Source organism: Dryobates pubescens, chromosome 17, assembly GCF_014839835.1.
Source record: "Dryobates pubescens isolate bDryPub1 chromosome 17, bDryPub1.pri, whole genome shotgun sequence".
NCBI classification, from domain to species: domain Eukaryota; kingdom Metazoa; phylum Chordata; class Aves; order Piciformes; family Picidae; genus Dryobates; species Dryobates pubescens.
In genome coordinates this window covers 23,856,749-23,880,378 of record NC_071628.1, presented here as the reverse complement: position 1 = coordinate 23,880,378, position 23,630 = coordinate 23,856,749, and the positions used below count along the sequence as shown (strand labels likewise).

The 23,630-nt window shown below is 57.7% G+C and overlaps 1 protein-coding gene across 1 annotated transcript in view; it reads left to right on the top strand.

Moving 5' to 3' along the window:
* Positions 1 to 22,792, top strand: part of ARIH1 (ariadne RBR E3 ubiquitin protein ligase 1) — a 94,490-nt gene extending 71,698 nt beyond the window's left edge. Inside the window, exons 7-14 of the mRNA XM_054169059.1 lie at positions 596 to 702; positions 2,007 to 2,049; positions 3,646 to 3,717; positions 13,021 to 13,151; positions 13,245 to 13,302; positions 16,310 to 16,570; positions 17,954 to 18,066; positions 22,312 to 22,792. Of these exons, the coding sequence (XP_054025034.1) occupies positions 596 to 702; positions 2,007 to 2,049; positions 3,646 to 3,717; positions 13,021 to 13,151; positions 13,245 to 13,302; positions 16,310 to 16,570; positions 17,954 to 18,066; positions 22,312 to 22,396 (870 nt within the window). The 3' untranslated portion in view covers positions 22,397 to 22,792. The remainder of the gene's footprint in view (positions 1 to 595; positions 703 to 2,006; positions 2,050 to 3,645; positions 3,718 to 13,020; positions 13,152 to 13,244; positions 13,303 to 16,309; positions 16,571 to 17,953; positions 18,067 to 22,311) is intronic.
* Positions 22,793 to 23,630: the final 838 nt, after the last annotated feature.

The following is a 23,630-nucleotide window of genomic DNA, read 5'->3' as shown; positions in this document are numbered from 1 at the left end:
TCCTGGGGTCCGTGAGGGAGTGTGGCCAAGGGAGGTCAAGGGAGGTTCTCCTACACCCGAACGAGGCCACAGCTGCAGGACTGAGGCCAATTCTGGGCTCCCCAGCTCCAGAGAGACAGGGAACTGCAGGAGAGAGTCCAGGGGAGGGTCCAAAGCTGCTGAGGGGCCTGGAGCAGCTCTGGGAGGAGCAAAGGCTGAGAGCCCTGGGGCTGAGAGCCTGGCGAGGAGCAGCCCCGGAGGGCAGCTGAGCAATGCTCAGCAGGAGCTACAAGGTGGGGGGCAAGAGGCTGGAGCCAGTGGTGCCCAGTGATAGGACAAAGGGTAATGAGCACAAACTGGAACCCCGAAGGTTCCATCTGAAACAGGAGGCTGCTGGAGGCCTGGAGCAGGCTGCCCAGAGAGGTTGTGGAGCCTCCTGCTCTGGAGAGCTCCCAACCCCCCCGGCTGTGTTCCCGTCTGGCCTGCCCTGGGTGATCCTGCTCTGGCGAGGGCTGGGGGTCAGACTGGGTGATCTCTAGGGGTCCCTTCACCCCCTACCATTCTGTGCTTCTGGGCTTTTACTACTTTGGGTCCCTTTGTGTGCTCTCTCCCCCAGTGTAATCGACTGTTAAAGTGGTGTCCTGCCCCAGACTGCCACCACGTCGTCAAAGTGCAGTACCCGGATGCGAAGCCTGTGCGCTGCAAATGCGGGCGCCAGTTCTGGTGAGAAGCAAGGGGGGCAGGGGGCTTTTTAGGCACTGCCTTGGGCTGTAGCAGGCTGTGTTCTCTCAGGGCTTGTGCTGGGATGAGCTTGGGGTGAGGCCAGCAGCACAGGGAGGGGCTCGAGCACAAGCCCCACGAGGAGAGGCTGGGGGAGCTGGGGGTGTTTGGCATGGAGGAGGCTCAGGGGAGACCTTCTTGCTCTCTGCAACGCCCTGCAGGGAGGTTGGAGCCAGCTGGGGCTTGGGCTCTGCTCCCAGGCAGGCAAGCAGCCCCAGAACAAGAGGACACAGTCTCCAGCTGTGCCAGGGGAGGTTTAGGCTGGAGGTGAGGAGAAAGTTCTTCCCAGAAAGAGGAATTAGCCCTTGGGCTGTGCTGCCCAGGGAGGTGGTGGAGTCCCCATCCCTGGAGGTGTTGAAGAGGGGATTGGATGTGGCCCTTGGAGCCATGGTTGAGCTGTCAGGAGGTGTTGGGTGACAGCTTGGACTTGGTGATCTCTGAGGTCTTTTCCAAGCTGGTTGATTTTGTGACTCTCTGAGATGGTCAGCCAGGATTAGCTGGAGGTAGTTGAAGAGCTGTGTGGATCACCAGGTAGATGCTGCTGGAGAACCTCCCCTCTGGGGCCAGGCTGGGAGAGTTGGGGCTGTTCAGCCTGGGGAAGAGAAGGCTCCAGGGAGACCTCAGAGCAGCCTTGCTGTACCTGAAGGGGCTCCAGGAGAGCTGGGGAGGGACAGAAAAAGAGGCAGTGGCTTTGAACTGAGAGAGGGCAGTTTGAGACTGGAGATGAGGAAGAAATTGTTTCCAGTGAGGGTGGGGAGACTCTGGCACAGGCTGCCCAGGGAGGCTGTGGCTGCCTCCTGCCTGGAGGTGTTGAAGGCCAGGCTGGATGAGGCCTGGAGCAGCCTGTGCTGGTGGGAGGTGTCCCTGCCCATGGCAGGGGGTTGGAGCTGGAGGATGGTGATGGTCCCTTCCAGCCCAACCCATTCTCTGGTTCTTGGGCCTCCTTTGCCATGGAAGCAGACTGAATGTCACTGAGAGGTGGCCTTGAGCTGAGTGGTTTCAGACCAGGTGAGGTCCTTGGCTGCAGGCACCGTGGGGAATCCAGATGGATCAGGATGAACTCTGCTGGGAAATGGCCACTGAGAGCTTTGAGAGCTGGGGGCTGTTGCTTTGATGTGAATCCTGCTTGCTTGGGGTTGGCTTCAGCAGAGCAGCCCAGGAAGAGCACCCTGCTGCTGTCCCCCTGGCTCAGTCCCAGTGTCCTGCCCTGCCCTCCTGGCTTACTTTGCCCTTTCTTTTGCTTCCAGCTTTAACTGTGGGGAGAACTGGCACGATCCTGTGAAGTGCAAGGTGAGCACCTCTGAGGGCTTGGCTGAATGCATGACTGGGGAGTGTCTGAGGCCAGCTGCAGGGCAAGATGTGGGGCTGCAGCAGCCTGCTTTGCTGCAGCTCACCTCTGCAGACCATAGCCTGGAAAGAATCCATGCAGTCCCTGCTGGGTGCCTCAGAGCTGGACCTTGGGAAGGAGCAGTGCCTGGGCCAGAGGGGGAAATGTCTGGAGGAGGTGGTTACAGCTGGGACCTCTGAAGAGGATTGAAGGGGCTTCAGGAGTGGATGTTTCACTTCCCAGCAAGCACTCCTGCCCTGGGTGTTTCTCTGGGTGCTCAGTGCTTCTGGGCTGTGTGATTTGTTGTGCTGCAGGAATGAACTTGGTCCTGGGACCTGCTGCTGTGCAGTGAGCTTGGGAAGTGTTGGTGCAGCTGTCAGAAGCTGTATCCAAGCCTGGGATCCTGTGGCCTGTGCAGAGCTCACAGCCAGCCACACTTCATGCCTTGGGGACAGAGCAGCCTGCATTCCTAGTGAGGAATAAACCCAACCACCACCCCCTCCCTGGGCAGAGGGGAGGGAAACCTCTGGTGGGGTTTAGCTGATCTTTGCAGGCTCCATGTGGTCAGTGGATTGTCTGACAAGTGCTTTGAGGACTTGGCACTCAGTGCCTGTGGCCACGTGCTCAGTAAGGTGGAAGCACAGCCAAGCATGGAGAGAGTGCTGTGAGCTGGAGGGAAACCTGGTGTGAAGTAAAGCTGAGCTTCACAGGAGGCTGCTGGCTGCAGAGCCCTCTCACAGCAGCCTTAGCAGTTCAGATCCCAGGTGAAGTTTGTGTTGCTTCAACTGTGGTCTCCTGGGCTGCAGCTGGAGGAGGACAGGCAAGGGAGAGGATTCTTCCCCTTTACTCTGCTCTGGTGAGACCCCAGCCTCGAACACTGCACCCACTGCTCTTGTCCCCAGCAGCAGGAGGACACAGAGCTGTTGGAGCCAGTCCAGAGGAGGCCACAAAGGGCTGGGGCAGCTCTGCTCTGAGGCCAGGCTGAGGGAGCTGGGGGGGTTCAGCCTGGAGAAGAGAAGGCTCTGGGGGGACCTCAGAGCTGCCTTCCAATAGCTGGAGGGATCCTGCAGGAAGGCTGCAGAGGGACTGCTCCTGAGGGTGTCTAGAGCCAGGCTAAGGGGGAATGGTTTGAAGCTGAGGCAGAGCAGGGTCAGACTGGAGCTGAGGAAGAAGTTCTTCAGTGTGAGGGTGGTGAGGCCTTGGAACAGGCTGCCCAGAGAGGTTGTGGCTGCCCCTTCCTTGGAGGTGTCCAAGGCCTTGAGCAGCTGAGTCTAGTTAAGAGGCATCCCTGCCCATGGCAGGGGCAGTAGCTGATCTCTGAGATCCCTTCCCAACCTGAGCCATTCTGTGATCCTATGGACTGAGGGGCTGCAGACTGCTGCCTGAAGTGCTTGTGTGGGGGACTGTGCTCCCTGGGTCGGGATGGTGCTGTTCACAGTGCTTTCCAGCCCTCCCCTGGGGTGCTGTGGACCTTGCCTGAGTGTGAGCAGCTGTGTGGGAGCACCTCAGGCTCCTCTGTCTGAAAGTAACTCTCTTCTTCCTTCACTTTTTCCTGGCAGTGGTTGAAGAAATGGATTAAGAAGTGTGATGACGACAGCGAGACTTCCAATTGGATTGCAGCCAACACAAAGGTGAGGGGCAGGCCTGGGGGCTGGCTCCTCTGCAGCTTTCTCCCATGCAAGGAGCAGCTTAGCTCCTCTGTGCTGGGCTTGTTCCTCCTGCTGCATGTCAGGAGTTCAGGGCAAGCCTCCAAATCCCCAGCACACTGCAGCACTCTCCATTGGAAGAGCAAATAGGGGCTGCTGCCTCCAGTCAGCTGAGGTGACCAGGGGAAGAGGAGTTTGCTCCTGTAAGAAAGAGTTCATTGGAGACCCAGAGGAAGCTCAGGTTTGAAGTCTGTGTGCTCCTGTCTGGCACTGGTGGCTCCCCTGAGCAGATCTGTGCCTTGCTTTGAGTGTGAAAGGTGTCCCTGCCAGCCATGGCTTGGGTTGGCTGGGAGGATTTCCATCTGCCTTTCACCCCCTGGGCTGGCCTCTGGAGGAGTGGCTCATTGCTGCTGGGCAGGGTTCCAGGGACAGAGAGAAGCTGGCACAACAGCTGGGAAGATTCTGTTCTGTAAGGGCCTGCCTGGTGGCTAGCCCACTGCTGCCTGAAACATCAGCACTGCTGGGCTGGGGACAAAGGAAAGCAGAGGTTGGCCTGGGGGCTGGGGAACAAAAGCAGCAGGTGCCAGCAGGGGGGTTAGGAGCAGGCCTGGGTCTCACCACTGCCCATCCAGGAGCGGGGGGAGAAGGTGGGGAGGAGAGCAGGAGGAAATGGCTGCTTTGTTTCCCTAGCTGTGTTGTGTAAGTGGTTAATGGTATTGTTTGGAGCAGGCTGCAGCTTTCTGGGGCTGGCTGCCTGCTTTTCATTCAGCTGGAATGTTGCATGGTGGTGCAATCAGAAACACACCCAGCAGGCTGCAAGGAGCCCTCCCAGCCAGCCTGCAACGCTGCAGCTCTCTGGGCTGAGGCTTGCCTGGGCCCTGCTGGCAGGCTGGAGGTGCTCAGTGCAGTGAGGATGACTTTGGCTGAGCTGGCTGTGTTCAAAGGAGACTTTGGGGCTCAGGAAGTGCAGGAGAACTTTGTCCAGCTCTGGGCCCCTCTCTGTCCAGCTCTGGGCTCCTCAGTTTCAGAAGGCCATTGAGAGACTTGAAGGTGTCCAGAGAAGGGCAAGGAGGCTGGGGAGGGGTCTGGAGCACAGCCCTGGCAGGAGAGGCTGAGGGAGCTGGGGCTGCTTAGCCTGCAGAAGAGGAGGCTCAGGGGTGACCTCATTGCTCTCTGCAGCTCCCTGAAAGGTGGTTGTAGCCAGGAAGGGGTTGGTCTCTTCTCCCAGGCAAGCAGTACCAGAACAAGAGGACACAGTCTCAAGCTGTGCCAGGGGAGGTTTAGGCTGGAGGGGAGGAGAAAGTTCTTGCCAGCAAGAGGAATTGGCCCTTGGGCTGTGCTGCCCAGGGAGGTGGTGGAGTCCCCATGCCTGGAGGTGTTGCAGAGGGGCTTGGATGTGGCCCTTGGAGCCATGGTTGAGCTGTCAGGAGGTGCTGGGTGCCAGCTTGGGCTGGATGAGCTCTGAGGTCTTTTCCAACCTGGCTGATTCTGTGACTCTGTGAGATTTGCTCCAGCTTTGCTTGGGTTTCAGGTATTGCTAAGGCTGAGGAAGAGCAGCTGAGTAGCCTGGGGAGGCTGAGGGTTGGAGCATGCAGAGCAGCTTTTAGCCTCGGGTATGGAATGTTGGGGAAGGCAGAATGGTCACAGCCCTGTTCAGCCTCTATAAAGTCAGCTGAGGAGCTGCTGCTGCCCCTCAGGGGTGTGACCTTGGTCATGGCAAGCGCTAGGACAAGAGGAACTGGCCTGAAGTTGCACCAAGGGAGGTTTAGGTTGGACATCAGAAGAAACTTCTTCACTGAAAGGGTTCTCAAGGACTAGAACAAACTACCCAGGAGGTGGTTGATCCCCATCCCTGGAGGTGTTTCAGAGAGGCAGAGATGTGGTGCTGAGGGCCGTGGTTCAGCACCAGCCTTGCCAGAGGCAGAGGATGGTTGGACTCAAATCTCAAAGGTCTTTTCCAACCCAAACCATTCTGTGGCTCTGTGGCACAGGGACTCTCCATCTTCTGTGGCTTGTGCTGCCAAAGTCCAGGGTTTCAGTGGTGTCCTCTGACAGGACCAGGGCCACCAGGCACAGACTGGAAGCCAGGAGGTTCCAGCTGAACAGGAGGAGAAAATTCTTGGCTGTGAGGCTGCTGGAGCCCTGGAGCAGGCTGCAGAGAGCTTGTGGAGTCTCCTCTGAAGACTTTCAAACCCCACCTGGCTGTGTTCCTGTGTGCCCTGCCCTGGGGGCTCCTGCTCTGGCAGGGGTTTGGCTTGGATGATCTCTGGAGGTCCTTTCTAACCACTCCCATGCTGGGTTCTGTGCCTACTGAGGAGGCTGCAGTGCTGCAGGTGTCTGTGTCACCTAGGCCAAACATGAGTGAGGTACCACCAGTGCTGGCTTCTGGAGACAGGTAGCTCCTTGCCCCTTTTGTCAGACAGGAGGGTGCCAGTGTCTGCTGCCCCCTTGCCCAGAGGCCTGAGGATGGGCAGAAACGTTGTCAAGGTGTCAGCCTTCTTGGGTGTTTTGTGGTTCTTAAGCAGACTTTGTCAGGCAAGAGCCATGCTGAGGGTTGGGCATAACTCAGACTCTGGATCAGATGACTTTTATGGGAGGCAGCCATCCAGAGGGCAGGGGGGAGGGAAAGGAGCATGGGCAAGCCCTGCTGGCATCAGCCCAGCTTATCTGTTAGTGCCTGTAGGCTGGTGGCAGCAGCAGAGCTGGTGTCCTTGGACATGACTGCCTGAGCTGCTTCCCCTCATACCATATGAGATGCTCCTGCAGCAAGAAAAGACACTGGAGCCCAAGCTGCAGAGCAGCAGTGGGAAGAAATACAACATCAGGGTAGTGACCCCAGGCACCTGAGCCAGCCAGCTGTCCTGGAGCCTTCCAGCCTCCATGCTGGCTGAGTCACCTCAAGGCCAGTACTGCAGCTCTGCCCTCCCCAGACTGCCACTAGGGACAGCTGATGGGAGGGCTGGCAGGAAAAGCAGCCCACCCCTGCCATCATCCCTCCCTTCTTGTGGGCAGCAGGATGTGGAAGTTTGTATCCTGGGCTTCATCCAAAGCAGTGTGACAAGCAGGGCAGGGAGAGGATTCTGCCCCTCTGCTCTGGTGAGATCCCACCTGGAGCACTGCATCCAGTGCTGGGGCCCTCAGCACAAGAATGACAGAGAACTGCTGCAGTGGTCCAGAGGAGGCTGTGAAGATGACCAGAGGGCTGCAGAGCCTCCCCTGTGGGGCCAGGCTGAGAGAGTTGGGGCTGTTCAGCCTGGATAAGAGAAGGCTCCAGGGAGACCTTAGAGCAGCCTCCCAGTACCTGAAAGGGGCTCCAGGAGAGCTGGGGAGGGACTGACAAGGGCTGGGAGTGCCAGGCTGAGGGGCAATGGCTTTGAGCTGGGAGAGGGGAGACTGAGACTGGAGATGAGGAAGAAATTCTTTGCAAGTGAGGCTGGGGAGACTCTGGCACAGGCTGCCCAGGGAGGCTGTGGCTGCCTCCTGCCTGGGGGTGTTCAAGGCCTTGAGCAACCTGGTCTAGTGGAAGGTGTCCCTGCCCATGACAGGGGTTTGGAACTGGATCTTTAAGGTCCCTTCCAACCCAAACCACTCAGTGAATGAGCTGAGCCTTGTCTTCTTTCCCCACCTCTCAGCAGGGAGCAGGGTCCTGGACGTGGCCAGGAGCTGTGAGCATGGCCAGGCTCCAGGCTGGGCCGGTGGGAGGTGTCCCTGCCCCTGGCAGCGGGGTTGGAGCTTCCAACCCAGCCCACTGCAGGCCTGTGTTGCTCTGTGCCTCTGCCAGTGCTGCAGGGCTGAGTGGGAGTGGAGCACATGCCAGCAGGGCTTGGCAGCCGGAGAGCAGCAGATGGGCCCAGCGCTGCGGGGCTGCCAGCCACCACCTCCTCTTGCCTCAGCTGCCTGCTGGCCCCTGGCCAGAGGCCTGGAGACACCCAAGGGCCTGTTAGCCAGCAGCACAACCCTGCTGTGCTGGGAGAGGAGCAGAGGGAAATCCCTCCCTGCCTTTGTGGGAGGCCCTGGCGATGCAGGAGGCCAGGAGTGGCAGAGCTGGAGCGCAGCTGCATCTGTCCTTGCGCTGGGCTGGTCGTGGCAGCACAATGAGGAGAGTGGAGCCTCAAGAATTCTGTGCTTGCCTGCCTGGGAGCAGAGCCCAACCCCCAGCTGGCTGCAACCTCCCTGCAGGGAGTTGCAGAGAGCAAGAAGGTCTCCCCTGAGCCTCCTCTTCTGCAGGCTAAGCAACCCCAGCTCCCTCAGCCTCTCCTGCCAGGGCTGTGCCCCAGACACCTCCCCAGCCTCCTTGCCCATAGAATCAAGAAGGTTGGAGAAGACCTCAGAGGTCATCAAGTCCAAGCTGTCACAAGAGGAAGGTGGAGGGTCAGGCTGAAGGGGCCACTTGCTTTTTGGTAGTGCCCAGTGCCAGGAGGCAGCAGCTGGCACCCAGCTCAGCAGGAGGAGAAACTGCTTTACTGTGATGGTGACAGAGCCCCGGGGCAGGCTGCCCACACAGGCTGTGGAGTCTGCTTAGGTGGAGACCACAGCCACCATTTCTGTTCAGTGGGCACTCAGAGGAGTAGGGAATGTGGAAAGCTTGGAGTTGTGCAGTAATCTGGGGCTCCTGTGCTCTGTGTGGAGTCCCCATCCCTGGAGGTGTTCAAGAGGGGATTGGATGTGGCCCTTGGAGCCATGGTTGAGCTGTCAGGAGGTGCTGGGTGCCAGCTTGGGCTTGCTGAGCTCTGAGGTCTCTTCCAACCTGGGTGATTCTGTGATTCTGTGCAGGCTGACTGAGAGGAGCCTGAAAGGAGGAAGGGAAACCAGGTGCAGGCCCCGAGGCCGAGGCCAGAGGTGCAGGCTCCGAGGTGCAGTTTCAGTGGTGCTGCACTTTCTGCTGCCTGCACTGCTGAAGGAAGAGGAACAGAGATAACTGATGGTGCCAGGCTTCACCCAGGGCTCTGCTTCTGTTGCAGGGAAATTGGTGTTGATGAAAGTTGTTTATCTGATACTAAAAGTGCCCCTGCCTCTGAGCTGCTGGCTCCTGGCATGGCACCAGCTCATCATCTCCTGGCCTTGACAGGCCTGGAGTGCCTGTGCACAAAACCTGCTGGAGAGCACTGAAGGCAAATGGGACCTGGGGGGTCCTGGAGGATGGAAGGATGGCCATGAGCCAGCAATGTGCTCTTGGGGACAAGAAGGCCAAGGGCATCCTGGGGTGGATTAGAAGGGCTGTGGGGAATAGGTCAGAGAGGTTCTCGCCCCCCTCTGCTCTGCCCTGCTGAGGCCACAGCTGGAATCTTGTGTCCAGTTCTGGGCCCCTCAGTTCAGGAAGGACCTCAGGGAGCTGCTGGAGAGAGTCCAGCACAGAGCCACAAAGATGAGGAAGGCAGTGGAAGATCTTCCTCATGAGGAGAGCCTGAGGGAGCTGAGGCTCTGTAGCTTGGAGAGGAGGAGCCTGAGGGTGACCTCATTGCTGGTGCTGAAGCTGTGCAGGGTGAGTGCCCAGAGGCTGGAGCCAGGCTCTGCTGGGGGATGCCCAATGCCAGCACAAGGGGCAGAGGTGGAAGCTGAGGCAGAGGAAGCTCCATGGAAACAGGAGGAAGAATTTTTCCCCTGTGAGGGTGACAGAGCCCTGGCACAGGCTGCCCAGGGGGGCTGTGGAGTCTCTGTCTCTGGAGCTATTCCAGCCCCACCTGGCTGTGTTCCTGTGTGACCTGCCCTGGCAGGAGGGTTGGACTGGATGATGTCCAGAGGTCCCTTCAGCCCCTAACACTCTGTGATTCTGAGCAAACTGGCAGGTTTTCTTCCTCCAAAAAAACAAAGCTGCTGGCTGTTTTTTCCTCCTCTCAGCAAGTTCAATGGCAGGAACCCAGAGCTCTTCCTCTGAGGTCACTTTGTGATGCCTGAACATGCTCTGCCTCTGCACTTTCCCAAGTCCTACATTTGTTCTGACATGTGGAAATTAGAATCACAGAACTGTCAGGGCTGGAAGGGAGCTCAAGGCTCAGCCAGTTCCAACCCCCTGCCATGGGCAGGGACACCTCACACCACAGCAGGTTGCTCACAGCCACCTCCAGCCTGGCTGCAAACACCTCCAGGCAGGAGGCAGCCACCACCTCCCTGGGCAGCCTGTGCCAGTGTCTCCCCAGTCTCACAGTATCACTAAGGTTGGAAGAGACCTCAAAGATCATCAAGTCCAACCTGTCACCACAGACCCCATGACTAAACCATGGCTCCAAGTGCCACATCCAATCCCCTCCTGAACCCCTCCAGGCATGGGGACTCCACCACCTCCCTGGGCAGCACATCCCAATGGCGAACGACTCTCTCTGTGCAGAACTTTCTCCTCACCTCCAGCCTAAACTTCCCCTGGCACAGCTTGAGACTGTGTCCTCTTGTTCTGGTGCTGGTATTTCTTCCTCATCTCCAGTCTCAATTTCCCCTCCTCCAGCTCAAAGCCAACCCCCCTCATCCTGTCACTCCAAGCCCTTGTCCAAAGTCCCTCCCCAGCTCTCCTGGATCCCTTCAGGTACTGGAAGGCTGCTCTGAGGTCTCCCTGGAGCCTTCCCTTCTCCAGCCTTCTTTTTTTGGCTATGTTCTTCCTGTTGGCTTTTCCTTAGTTGCTGTTAATATGCAGCTTCTGCACAGCTTGGTGCAGCTGTGCAGCAACCTCTGTAATGTAACAAGAGGACACAGTCTCAAGCTGTGCCAGGGGAGGTTTGGGTTGGATGTTAGGAAGAAATTCTTCATAGAAAAAGAGATTGGCCCTGGGGCTGTGCTGCCCAGGGAGGTGGTGGAGTCCCCATCCCTGGGGGGGTTTAGGAAGAGCCTGGCTGAGGCCCTTGGTGCCATGGCTGAGTTGCTCAGATGGTGCTGGGTGAGAGGTTGGGCTTGGTGATCTCCAGGGTCTTTTCCAACCTGGTGAATTCTGTTCTGTTCTATGTCCCTTCCTGGTGCTTGTCAGGCACAGATAGCTTCAAAGGCCAACATTCCCTGGAACAAAAGGGCTGTAGTTAGAGGCTTTTGCACAGACTCCCAGCAAGGTGGGACATGGCAGGGACCTGGAAATTAGAATTGTACAACCACAGAATCGTTAAGTTCCCCTGGGGTTGGAAGGGACCTCAAGGATCAGCCAGTCCCAACCCCCCTGACCTCACAAAGCCTGGGTCACCTTGGTGTCTCTAGACCTTGTTACCATGGTGTCCCCACAGACCTCATCACCCTGGCACCCCCCACACCTGCAGACCTTGGTGTCCCCACAGACCTCATAGAACCACAGAATGTCAGGGCTGGAAGGGAGCTCAAGGCTCAGCCAGCTCCAACCCCCTGCCATGGCCAGGGACACCTCACACCACAGCAGGTTGCTCACAGCCACCTCCAGCCTGGCTCCAAACACCTCCAGGCAGGAGGCTTCCACCACCTCCCTGGGCAGCCTGTGCCAGGCTCTCACCACCCTCCTGGGCAACAACTTCTTCCTCACAGCCAATCTCAATCTCCCCACTTCTGGTTTTGCTCCATCCCCCCCAGTCCTGTCCCTCCCTGACACCCTCCAAAGTCCCTCCCCAGCTTTCTTGGAGCCCCCTGCAGCTCCTGGAAGGCCACCAGAAGGTCTCCTGGGAGCCTTCTCCTCTCCAGCCTGCACAACCCCAACTCCCTCAGTCTGATCCAGTCCAACCCCGCTGCTAAAGCAGGGTCACCCAGGTCAGGCTGCCCAGCAGCACAATGCCCAGGGGGGGCTGGAATCTCTCCAGAGCAGGAGACTCCACAGCCTCTCTGGGCAGCCTGCTCCAGGCCTCCAGCAGCCTCACACCAGAGAAGTTTCTCCTCCTGTTGGGATGGAACCTCCTGGGTTGCAGTTGGTGTCTCTTGCCCCTTGTCCTGTCCCTGGGCACCACTGCCAAGATGGTTTCGGTTTTGAGTTTGGTTTTTGTTGTAACCTCTACATTTGATGCCTGACTTTAACCTGATGTGTCCCCTGGCACAAGGCAGGTGCCCCATGGCCAGGAGCAATGCAAGGGGAGGGCTGCTTTGGCTTCCTGGGCTTGCAGAGGCAGCTCAGCGGATTCCTGCTTCCCGCACTCCTCGGGATGCTGCAGGAAGGTCTTTGCTGCTCCATGTGAGCTGAGCAGGCTTTGAAGGAGCCATATGCTGCTGATGGATGAGAGTGCTCTTGGTGTTAGAAAGAAGTCCCCATTCCCCAGAGAGCCCTTGTGCAGTGCTGCTTTTGATGTCCTCCTGTTTGTCCAAGGCCTCACACCTGGCAGGGAAGCCCTGCGTGGGCTGGGGGAGAGAAGCCTTCAGCAAAAGAGGAGAAAACAAACCAGCAAGGACCTGATGGGAATGTGGCAATGCCCTGGGAGGAGCAGTGTCCTTTTAGCTGAGAGGAGCTCCTTTGAAGCCTGCCAGATCCTTGCTGCATGCTTGCAGGTGCTTTTTTGGGTGGCATTTTACAGCTGCAGGTGGCTGGGATTGCTAACAGCAGGAGGCCAGCTCCCTGCTAGGTGCTGCTCAGTCTGAGCGCTGAAGTGGACCAACAAACCCTTTTGGTGAGGAAAGGCAGATGCCTTCCTCTGGGTGTTTACAACCCTGTGGTGTTGGGAGGAGGTCATGAAATCATCCCTCCAGTGTGACAGCAGCAGGGACAAAACGTGCTGTTCCTGAGGGCTTCTTCACTGGCTGGCTGCTCCAGGTTTGGACATGCTTTAAGGCCTGACTCAGGAGAGCAGCTCAATGATCAGAAGGAAGTCAGTGATATGTTTCACTTGACATAAGGGCATCCAGCTGTTGGAGCAGGTCTAGAGGAGGCCATCAAGGTGATCAGAGGCTGGAGAACCTCCCCTGTGGGAGAACAGGCTGGGAGAGTTAGAGCTGTTGAGCCAGGAGAGGAGAAGGCTCCAGGCAGACCTCAGAGCAGCCCTCCAGTACCTGAAGGGATCCAGGAGAGCTGGGGAGGGACTTTGGACATGGGCTGGGGGTGACAGGATGAAGGACAATGGCTTTGAGCTGGGAGAGGGGAGATTGGGACCGGAGATGAGAAAGAAATTCTTTGCATGGAGGCTGGGGAGAGCCTGGCACAGGCTGCCCAGGGAGGCTGTGGCTGCCTCCTGCCTGCAGGTGTTGGAGGCCAGGCTGGATGAGGCCTTGGGCAAGCTGGGCTGGTGGGAGGGGTCCCTGCCCATGGCAGGGGGTTGGAGCTGGATGAGCTTTAAGTTGCCTTCCAATCCAGACATGCTCTGCTGCCATGCTCTCTTGCTGCCCCAGCTGTGCTGCCCGGCTGACCCTGCTCTGTCCTGCCCACAGGAGTGCCCCAAATGCCACGTCACCATCGAGAAGGATGGGGGCTGCAACCACATGGTCTGCCGGAACCAGAACTGCAAAGCCGAGTTCTGCTGGGTGTGTCTGGGCCCCTGGGAGCCCCATGGATCTGCCTGGTGAGTAGAGGAACCTTGCTGGCCAGGGCAGGAAGGCACAGGGCGGAGGCCACCGCTGTGGAGTGATCTGTGCCGTCGCTGTCCCCCTTACAGGTACAACTGCAATCGCTACAATGAGGATGATGCAAAGGCAGCAAGGGATGCACAGGAGGTGAGCCCACAACCTTTGGTGATCAGGGGCATCACCCACCCTGCTGGGCTGCTTTCTCAGCTCTGAAGAGTTCCCTGGATACAGGCACAATTCCAGAACACAGTTAAGTTCCCCTGGGGCTTTGGACATGAGCCTCTCTGGCCCAATTCATAGCCTCATGGAACTGTCAGGGTTGGAAGGGACCTCAAGGATCAGCCAGTCCCAACCCCCCTGACCTCACAAAGCCTGGGTCACCTTGGTGTCTCTAGACCTTGTTACCGTGGTGTCCCCACAGACCTCATCACCCTGGCACCCCCCACACCTGCAGACCTTGGTGTCCCCACAGACCTCATAGAACCACAGAGTTGTCAGGGTTGGAAGGGAGCTCAAGGCTCAGCCAGTTCCAACCCCCTGCCATGGGCAGGGACACCTCACACCACAGCAGGTTGCTCACAGCCACCTCCAGCCTGGCTGCAAACACCTCCAGGCAGGAGGCTTCCACCACCTCCCTGGGCAGCCTGTGCCAGGCTCTCACCACCCTCCTGGCCAACAACTTCTTCCTCACAGCCAAGCTCAATCTCCCCACTTCTAGTTTTGCTCCATCCCCCCCAGTCCTATCCCTCCCTGACACCCTCCAAAGTCCCTCCCCAGCTTTCTTGTAGCCCCTTCAGATACTGGAAGGCCACAATTAGGTCTCCTCAGAGCCTTCTCTTCTCCAGACTGAACAACCCCAGCTCTCTCTGTTCTTACAGCAGAGGTGTTCCAGCTCTCTGATAAGCCTCTTTGCCCCAGTTCCAAGCCTTTTTGCCCCAATTTCGAGCCTCTTTGCCCCAGTTCCAAGCCACCTTGCCCCTGCTTCTAGAGCATTAACTCAGCTGTTAGCTGCCCTGCTGCCTTGCCTGCTCTGTAGCAGCCCTTCCCATGAAGTCATCATAATGGGGTGGGTCTGAGGCAACAATCTTCACAGCCTTCAGCAAATGCTCTTGGTCACAGAGTTCTTCATGTGGATGCTGAGGTGTTTAAGCACAGCAGACCACCTGAATGTGAACAAACCAGGCTGCTGCTGTGCCACTGACTCTACTTGGTGGCCTGAGGCAGAGGGAGCTGCAGATGAGGTTGCAGCTCTGTTGAATTGGCCTTGTGAACGTGGATGGAGCCAGACCCCTTCTGAAGGGGGAGGGACTGCAGGCTGCAGCTTGCAGAAATCCCTTTCCTGCCTCTGTCCTGCCTTATGGCCAAGAACCAAAGTGTTCCCTGCAGCCAGGGCTGGCTTTGCCTGTTGGGTGCTGCCTTTGTACCTCCAGAAGGTGCAAGTTTAGCCATGCCCATGGTGTCTTTTTGTCTCCCCTAGCTGATCTGAGTGAGAAAAAAATGATTAATGGCTGTGTTGAGTCATCCCTGTTCTCTCCTACTACTTAGCACATGGCATCTTTCCCCTGCTCTGTAAGCAGCCTAAGGTGGTCCTCTTAGCACAGGCACAGTAATTAATTAACCCCTTATTAGCAGAAATGGGGGAAAAAAGGGGGAAAAAGAGACTCAGCTTCTTGCTGTTTGTCCTGATACTGAGTCACAGCATCACAGAATTTTGAGGCTGGAGCAGGCCTCTGAGATCATCAAGTCCAGCTTGTGCCCCAGCACCACCACACTGACCAGACCATGGCACTGACTGCCACATCCATCCTCTCCTTGAACACCTCCAGGGATGAGGACTCCACCACCTCCCTGGGCAGCACATCCCAGTGCCCTTTCCATCAGGAAGTGCTTCCTAACATCCAACCTAAGCCTCCCCTGGCACAGCTTCAGGCCATGGCCTCTTGTCCTGTCACAAGTTGCCTGGGAGCAGAGCCTGGCCCCCACCTGACTACAACCTCCCTTCAGGTAGTTGTAGAGTGTGAGAAGGTCCCCCCTGAGCCTCCTCCAGGCTGAACACCCGCAGCTCCCTCAGCCTCTCCTCACCAGACTTTCCCTCCAGTCCCTTCCCCAGTCTCATTGCTCTCCTCTGGACCTGCTCCAGCACCTCAGGATCTCTCTTGCAGTGAGGGCCCAGAGGTGCACACAGTGCTGGAGGTGAGGCCTCCCCAGTGCCAGCCAGTCCTGCATTTAAGGCCTGTAACTGCAGCTGAGAGGCTGAAACTCAAACCTGATCAGGCTTTAGGAACCTGGTTCTGATTTCCTGTAAAGGCTGGGAGTTGAGAAGGTCCCAGCTGTGCTAGGAGGGCCCCTGCATGGCAGTGAGCTGCCCTGGGCCTGGCCTTTCACCTCCACACTGTGTCAGGGTTAACAGAGCAGCACCATCCCAGCCTGGCCAACTTGAGAAGGCCAAGGGCATCCTGGCCTGCAGCAGGCAGAGTGTGGCCAGCAGCAGCAGGGAGGTCATTGTGCCCTGGGCTCAGCACTGCTTAGGCCACCCCTGGAGTCCTGTGTCCAGCTCTGGGCCCCTCAGTTTCAGAAGGCCATTGAGAGACTTGAAGGTGTCCAGAGAAGGGCAAGGAGGCTGGGGAGGGGTCTGGAGCACAGCCCTGGCAGGAGAGGCTGAGGGAGCTGGGCTTGCTTAGCCTGCAGAAGAGGAGGCTCAGGGGAGACCTTCTTGCTCTCTGCAGCTCCCTGCAGGGAGGTTGGAGCCAGCTGGGGGTTGGGCTCTGCTCCCAGGCAGGCAAGCAGCCCCAGAACAAGAGGACACAGTCTGCAGCTGTGCCAGGGGAGGTTGAGGCTGGAGGGGAGGAAGAAATTCTTCCCCGACAGAGAGATTGGCCCTTGGGCTGTGCTGCCCAGGGAGGTGGTGGAGTCCCCATGCCTGGAGGTGTTTAGGCAGAGCCTGGCTGAGGCCCTTGGTGCCATGGCTGAGTTGCTCAGGTGGTGCTGGGGGACAGGTTGGACTGGATGATCTCCCAGGCCTTTTCCAAGCTGGTGGATTCTGTGATTCTGTGTGAGGGGAGAGGGAAGAGCTCCGGCAGGGCCGCTGGGGGCGCGGGGCTGTCTGCCGCGTTTTCACGCTGTGTTTCCTTCGCGGGCGGCGGGGCCGGCGCAGCGCTCCCGGGCGGCCCTGCAGAGGTACCTGTTCTACTGCAACCGCTACATGAACCACATGCAGAGCCTGCGCTTCGAGCACAAGCTCTACGCCCAGGTGAAGCAGAAGATGGAGGAGATGCAGCAGCACAACATGTCCTGGATCGAGGTGCAGTTCCTGAAGAAAGCGGTGGACGTCCTCTGCCAGTGCCGTGCCACTCTCATGTACACTTACGTCTTTGCCTTCTACCTCAAAAAGAATAATCAGTCCATTATCTTCGAGGTAGGAGCACCCCCTCCCCCCGGGGCTGGCAGGAGTTGAGGGGAAGGAGCTGAGCTGTGCAGGGGAGGTTTGCTGCTGGGGGAGCTCGTGCCCCCCGGGTTTTACCCCAGGGCCCCTGTTAACGCCGGAGGCGGAGGCCGTGCTGGCGCCGGGCGCTGCTGCGCGCCGCAGGGACGGCTGGAACCAGCTGCTGCCCTCCAACACACAAGAGGCTCTGCTCTGTCTTGAGCTGGCAGGGCAGGCACTAAAGCTGCAGTCTGGCTGTTGGACCTGCCCTGCTGTTGCCTCTTTTGCCAAGGTGTGGCAGTTCAGGCTGGCTGCCTCCTGCTGCTGCCACACCAGTTACACCTCCGGTGCCCCGAGGGCCCAGCCCAGCAGCTGGACACAGGGAGCAGTGTATTTCATACCCATAATATCCTGCTCCCTGTAAATCCACCTGCAAAGTCCTTCTCTTCCTCTTTCTTCTCTCCCTACTCCTGTCAGAGATGCTCCCTGTCTGGTAATGGTGGGGGAGCATCTCAAGGCCTCTTAGGCCTGGCTAGGCCTAATGCCAAGAGGAGAAGGGGGAAGGGCAGTCTCAGATCTGGCCAGCTGAGATTAGCCTAAGAGTGGAGGGGAGGAAGAAAGAGCCCTGGGGGTTTTGGGTGTACCCTCTGGTAGGGGGAAGGGAAGTGCTGGGAGGCTTTGGGGCATGCTGTAAGGGACCCTGTGCTTTGGGTTTCTTTTGTCCCTGTGCTTGTACTCTCTGTACAACACTCCCTGCTTTTCCACTTGAACTCCCCATCACTTCTGCAATCCATTTGTGTGAGTCTCATTTTTTGCTCCTGTTTGGGGGCAAGAGAGGATCTGCCTGGCCTCAAAGCAGGACACAAGGGCACTCCTGTTAAACTGCACTTGAAGGTCCAAGCACAGCGGTCCAGTGTGCTTCACAGGTGACAGTGGCCGTGGCTCAGCGCAGGCCTTGGCTGGTCTCTGTGCAGAACCAAGCAGGATGCTCAGCAGAGGGCAGAGGGAAGTGCTGAGCAGCAGTGAGCTCTGCTCTGCTGCTGTGTGGAGCAGGAGTCAGCAGAGGCTTTGCCAGCGCTGCTGAAAACAGCAGACAGGGCCTGAGCGGGGGAGGAGCTGTGCCCCCGGTGGGGAAGGGATTGCTTTGGGCTTGCCAGGGCCTTGTGGCTCAGGGAGGATGTGCAGATTCTCCTCTGAGATTCTCTGCTGAGGAAATGAGGAGGTTGCAGCTGCTTCCCCCGCTGCTCAGAGCAGGTTGCCAGTGTGACGCAGTGCACCTCAGATCTCTGCTTGTTGCAGGACTGACTGGAAATGACCTCTTGCTTTCCTTCTCCCCCCAGCATAACCCCTTTCTCTCTCTTTGTTTGGTCTCTGCAGAATAACCAAGCAGACTTAGAGAATGCTACAGAGGTGCTTTCTGGGTACCTGGAGCGGGATATATCCCAAGACTCGCTGCAAGACATAAAGCAGAAAGTGCAGGACAAGTACAGGTTGGTCTGTCACTAATCCTCCATCTCACAGCTCCCCAGCTGCCCTTGTAGCCAGCCCCTGTGTCAGCTGGTGGCACATGTACTCACCAGGCTACAGTCTGCTCCACAGTCGTGTCCCTGGGAAGCTGTTTGCTGCTGGCCTCCTGCCGTGCGTTGCGGTCATCAGCCAGGCCCTGAGAGCAGCAGCAGTGTCCCCTGCCAGCCCCTCACGCCGATGCTGGCAGCGTGCTTTTGTGCCCCTGCTGGCAGCAGCCCTCCAGGGAGGTGAGAGCCTGCAAGGAGGGGCTCCCAGCCCTGCTCTGCTGAGCAGTAGCTAGAGATTCAGTCCTGCACCTGAACAGTGTTGTGGCCAAAAGCTTTTCGTGTGCTGCTGGGGAGGAGGATCTGGCAATGGCCAGCAGCAAGATGGGACCTGCCTAGCAAGGGCCAAAGAGCAAGGAGGGACTTCCTTGGTCCAAGCTGACAGCTTTGGCCTGGGATGAGTTGCCATAGAATCACAGAGTGGTTTTGGTTGGGTCACCCAGTCCAGCCATCCCTAACTCTACCAAGGCTGCTGCTAACCCATGGCCCTCAGCACCACAGCTCTGGCTCTGTGAAACACCTCAGGGGATGGGGATTCAAGCACCTCCCTGGGCAGCCTGTGCCAGTCCCTGGGAACCCTTTCAGGGAAAAGTGTTCTTCTTGTGTCCAACCTCAGCCTCCCCTGGTGCAACTTGAGGCCATTTCCTCTCAACCTATCACTTGTTACCTGGGAGAAGAGGCCATGAGGGAGCAGTCAGCTCTTACTGTTTACCTGTTGGGTCCCTTGGTGCAAAATGTGGGTGTAGAAAAGCTGCCCTTAAAGAAGGAGGGGAGAGGAACCTGCCCAGATGAGGGGAGGAGAGCCAGAAGCACTGGGGTGCAGGTGGCACAGATGCCAATGCTTCCTACAGTCCCAGGGGGATTGCTTCTGCAGAGTGGAAAAATACAAAGCTGTAGATGTGGATGAGTCACAGGATTATGGCTCCTGGCTCTGAGGCACTTTGCCAGAGTCACTGCATTTGTTACAGAATCCTGGAGTGGCTTGGGCTGGAAAGGACCTTAAAGATCATCTGGTTCCACAGTGGTGGGTTTAAAGAGCTCTTGGAAATTGCCAGGCCCCTGACCTCCTCACTCCTTTGGTTTTCATCTCTCAGCTTGCAAAAACCCTTCCAGAAAGCAGGATTAAGCCTCAGGAAAACACAGGCACTGTGTGCAGTGGCTCAGGGCAGTGACAATCCCAGAGTCCCAGCCTGGTGGTGGTTGGAAGGGACCTCTGGAGATCATTCAGTCTGACTTCAGGAGGGGCTTGAGCCCAGAGCAGCCTGCCCAGGAGCACAATGGCCAGGAGGGGCTGGAAGCTCTCCAGAGCAGGAGACTCCACAGCCTCTCTGGGCAGCCTGCTCCAGGCCTCCAGCAGCCTCACACCAAAGAAGGTTCTCCTCCTGTTCTCCTGGAACCTCCTGGGTTCCAGTTTCTGCCCATTGCCCTTTGTCTTGTCCCTGGGCAGCACTGAAGAGAGCCTGGCCCCAGCCTCTTGCCCCCCAGCCTTTAGCTCTTGCTGAGCATTGCTCAGATCCCCTCTGGGGCTGCTCTGCTCCAGGCTCTCAGCCCCAGGGCTCTCAGCCTTTGCTCCTCCCAGAGCTGCTCCAGGCCCCTCAGCAGCTTTGCAGCCTCCATTGCACTCTCTCCAGTTAGTTCCCTGTTTCTCTTGAACTGGGGAACCCAGGAGTGATGCTGTGGCCTCCCTAGGGCAGAGCAGAGGGGGAGGAGAAGAGCCACCACTGCTGTTCAGATAAATCTGCTCAGATACTGAATGAGAGCAGTGTGAGGGCTGCAGGCTAAGGCTGCTGGTGTGCAGTGACAGCAAGGAGAGCTTTCTGCTGGGACAAGATGGCTCACTCCAGCCAGGTGCAGAGGAGGAGATGGATTTGTGTGGCCACTGCCCCCTGCAAGAGCCCCTTGGCCCCTGTCCTACACATGTCTGGAAACAACCTCACAGTTCCCAGCAGGAGCCAGTAACTCAGCTCTGGCTTCCAGTTTGTGCTGTCCCAGCACACTGCTGCAGGCTGGCCACTGCCAAACCTTGTGTCCGCTGCCCAGCTGAGCCTGGAGCCTGGGCAGCTGCTGCTCAGGCTTGTGCCCTGCTGGGCAGGGGTTAAGCCAGCAGTGCCTGCTGCTTAGCTGTGATTTGCTCTTGGAACCTGAACGCTCTGCTTCTGTCTCCTCACTTGCTTGCACCCCTGAAGCGGATGTGGCATCTCCTGCTGTGTCCCTGGGGTGGCACTGGTGCTTGGTGCCAGAGATGCTGGTAGGACTGTGCCCAGCTCTGGCCTCAGGGTCAGCTGCAGCTTTGTTTAAAGGACTGTGGGTGGGGAGGGCCTGCAGGCTGCAGTGCCCCTCTGAGCCCCTGGAGGTGTGATGTGAGGTAGAACCTGTGCTCAGCCACACCAGGAGCCCTGTCTGGAGCCAGCTTGGCTGCTTCAGTCTCCACTGGGGGTTTGGAGAACCATTACAGTTGGAAAAGAGCTTTAAGAGCTTTGAGTCCAACAGTTCAGCCAGCACTGCCAGGTCACCACTGAGCCATGGCCCTCAGCACCACATCCCCATGGCATCCCCTCTAGGGATGGGCACTTCACTACTGCCCTGGGCAGCCTGTTCAAGAGCTTGGCACCCTGTTCAGGGAAGAAATTGTTCCTTGTGGCCAACCTACACCTCCCCTGGTGCTACTTGAGGCCATTTCCTCTTGTCCTGTGACTTGTTACTTGGGAGAAGAGACCAAGCCCCACCTGGCTCCAAACCTCCTCTCAGGGAGCTACAGAGAGCACTGAGGTCTCCCTCAGCCTCCTCTGCTCCAGGCTCAACACCCCCAGCTCCCTCAGCTGCTCCTCCCCAGCCCTGTTCTCCAGACCCTTCCCCAGATTTGTTGTCCTTCTCTGGACCTGCTCCAGCCCTCGATGTCTTGGGAATGAAGGCCCCAGAACTGACTCCAGAAGTCAAGCTGTGGTCTGAGCAGTGCTGAGTTTAGGAGGCCAATCCCTTCCCTGCTCCTGCTGGCCACAGCATTGCTGAGCCAGGCCAGGATACTGCTTTGGGGGAGAATAAAATGGGGGCAGCGCCCTGAGGTTTTTCCCATCCAAGCTCCCAATCAAGGCTCAGAGGAGGCACCAGCCCATGGCTGAGGAGAGCCTCCTCCTACATCTTCTGCCTGGAAGAAAGCTGGGGAGGGACTTTGGACAGGGGTTTGTTGTGACAGGATGAGGAGCAGTGGCTTTGAGCTGGGAGAGGAGAGACTGAGGCTGGAGATGAGGAAGAAATTGTTTCCAGTGAGGCTGGGGAGACTCTGGCACAGGCTGCCCAGGGAGGTGCTGGATGCCCCTTCCCTGAAGGTGTTGAAGGCCAGGCTGGATGAGGCCTTGAGCAACCTGAGCTGCTGGGAGGTGTCCCTGCCCACGGCAGGGGCTTGGAGTAGACGATCCTGAAGGTCCCTTCCAATCCAAACCATTCTGCCTCAGGTGTCACTGCTCTCCCATGCTTTGGCTTTTGCAAACTGCAGCCCCTGAGAGGTTGTGGAGTCTCCTCTGGAGACTTCCCAAACCCACCTGGATGAGTCCCTGTGTGACCTGCCCTGGGTGATGCTGCTCTGGCAGGAGGGTTGGACTCGATGGCCTCTGGAGGTCCCTTCCAGCCTCTAACACTCTGTGAGACTCCAGAGCCCTGGGGACTGGAGGGGCACTTCTCCAGGGGAGCCTCTGAATCTGCAGGCTGTGTAGCCAGAGGGGGGTTGGGCTCTGCTCCCAGGCAAGCAGCACCAGAACAAGAGGACACAGTCTCAAGCTGTGCCAGGGGAAGTTCAGGCTGGAAGTGAGGAGAAAGTTCTTCCCAGAAAGATTAATTGGCCCTTGGGCTGTGCTGCCCAGGGAGGTGGTGGAGTCCCCATCCCTGGAGGTGTTGCAGAGGGGATTGGATGTGGCCCTTGGAGCCATGGTTTGGTTGTCAGGAGGTGTTGGGTGACAGCTTGGACTTGATGGTCTCTGAGGTCTTTTCCATTAGGGCCCCGGAGCTGAGTGCCCGGAGCCGACGAAGTCTTAATGAGCGCTGTTAATGGGGTGCAAATGCCCTGTGCCCGCTCGGCGTGGCGGGGGAGGATCTGCGCCGGGTCCTGGCGCCGCGGTGCCTGCTGCGGTTCCTCACCTGCCCCTGCGGTGTGTCCCCCTCCGCCCGCAGATACTGCGAGAGCCGGCGGAAGGTCTTGTTGCAGCATGTGCACGAAGGCTACGAGAAGGACCTGTGGGAGTACATCGAGGACTGAGCCTGGCACACGAACTCTGAGACCCCTTTCCCAGCCGGATTCAAATCAAAGCCGCAGCCGAGGCGCTCCCGCCTGCCGCCCCACCCCCTGCTGGTCTGTAGCACCGGGAGGCTCTTTTGGTGGTTTTTTTCGTTTTGTTTTTCTTTTGTTAAGAGGAAATTGAAGTAAATTATATCGAAATAAAAAGCAAGGAGCGAGCAAGCAACCAACCCAAGCACCCGAGGTAGATAACAGCATCGTGCAGCAGTATTCTAGGCGGCCAGCCGGAGTGGGACAGAGGCGCTGAAAGCAAAACCAAACAACCAAGCCCTCCTCCGACTTTAACCTTGTAACCTGTAGCTTCCTTCTCCTCTTCCTTTTCTATCTTTTTGGGGTTGTTTTGGGTTGGTTCCCCCTCCCCCCTCCCCCCCTTTCCCTGTGTGTAGTAACAGATGAAATTGAAACCAAGTTTCTTGACACTGCTTTTCGTGTCCAAAGCAGCCCTTGGGATCCGCTGTGGAAGAGGGGTGGGGAGCAGGGGGGGAGATGTGGCTCCCTCCTGCTTCTCCACCCCCCTCCTTCTCCTCCTTCTTTCCTATCTTTTTGGGGTTGTTTTGGGTTGGTCTCCCCTCCCCCCTCCCTCTTTTCCTGTGTGTAGTAACAGATGAAATTGAAACCAAGTTTCTTGACACCTCTTTTCGTGTCCAAACCAACCCTTTGGATCCGCTTTGGAAGAGGGGTGGGGAGCGGGGGGGGGGGGGGGGGGGAGATGTGGCTCTCTCCTGCTTCTCCACCCTCCCCTTCTCCTCTTTCTCTCTGCCCCCCCTTGCAGGGAGGAATGTGGATCGGCTCCTTGGAAAGGTGATTCTTAGGGGGGAGGGGGAAGTGGAGGGAGAAAGGAGGTGGGGGGGGGGGGGGGAGGGAGGCACGCAGCAAGGAAAACAAACAACAAAAACCTATGAAACCCACCGAGAAAACACAAAAGAGAGAGGAAACCCAACCTCCCCTCCCCCCCCTTTGTATATGACTTTTAAAGCAGACAGAGGACACCACAAGTATTTTTCAGAGTTGTATATAGCTCATCTGCATGGACAAAGAGCAAGCGTGGCACGTGTTTGCATAATGTTTAATGACAAGGAGAAAAAAATATTTATTCTTTAAAAACCTTCCAGCTGACGTCGACTTGCTGTGCAGTTTCTTTCTGTTCCCTTTTGGTTGTTTTCCCTTGGTTTTGTTTTTAACCGTTTCGTTTTGC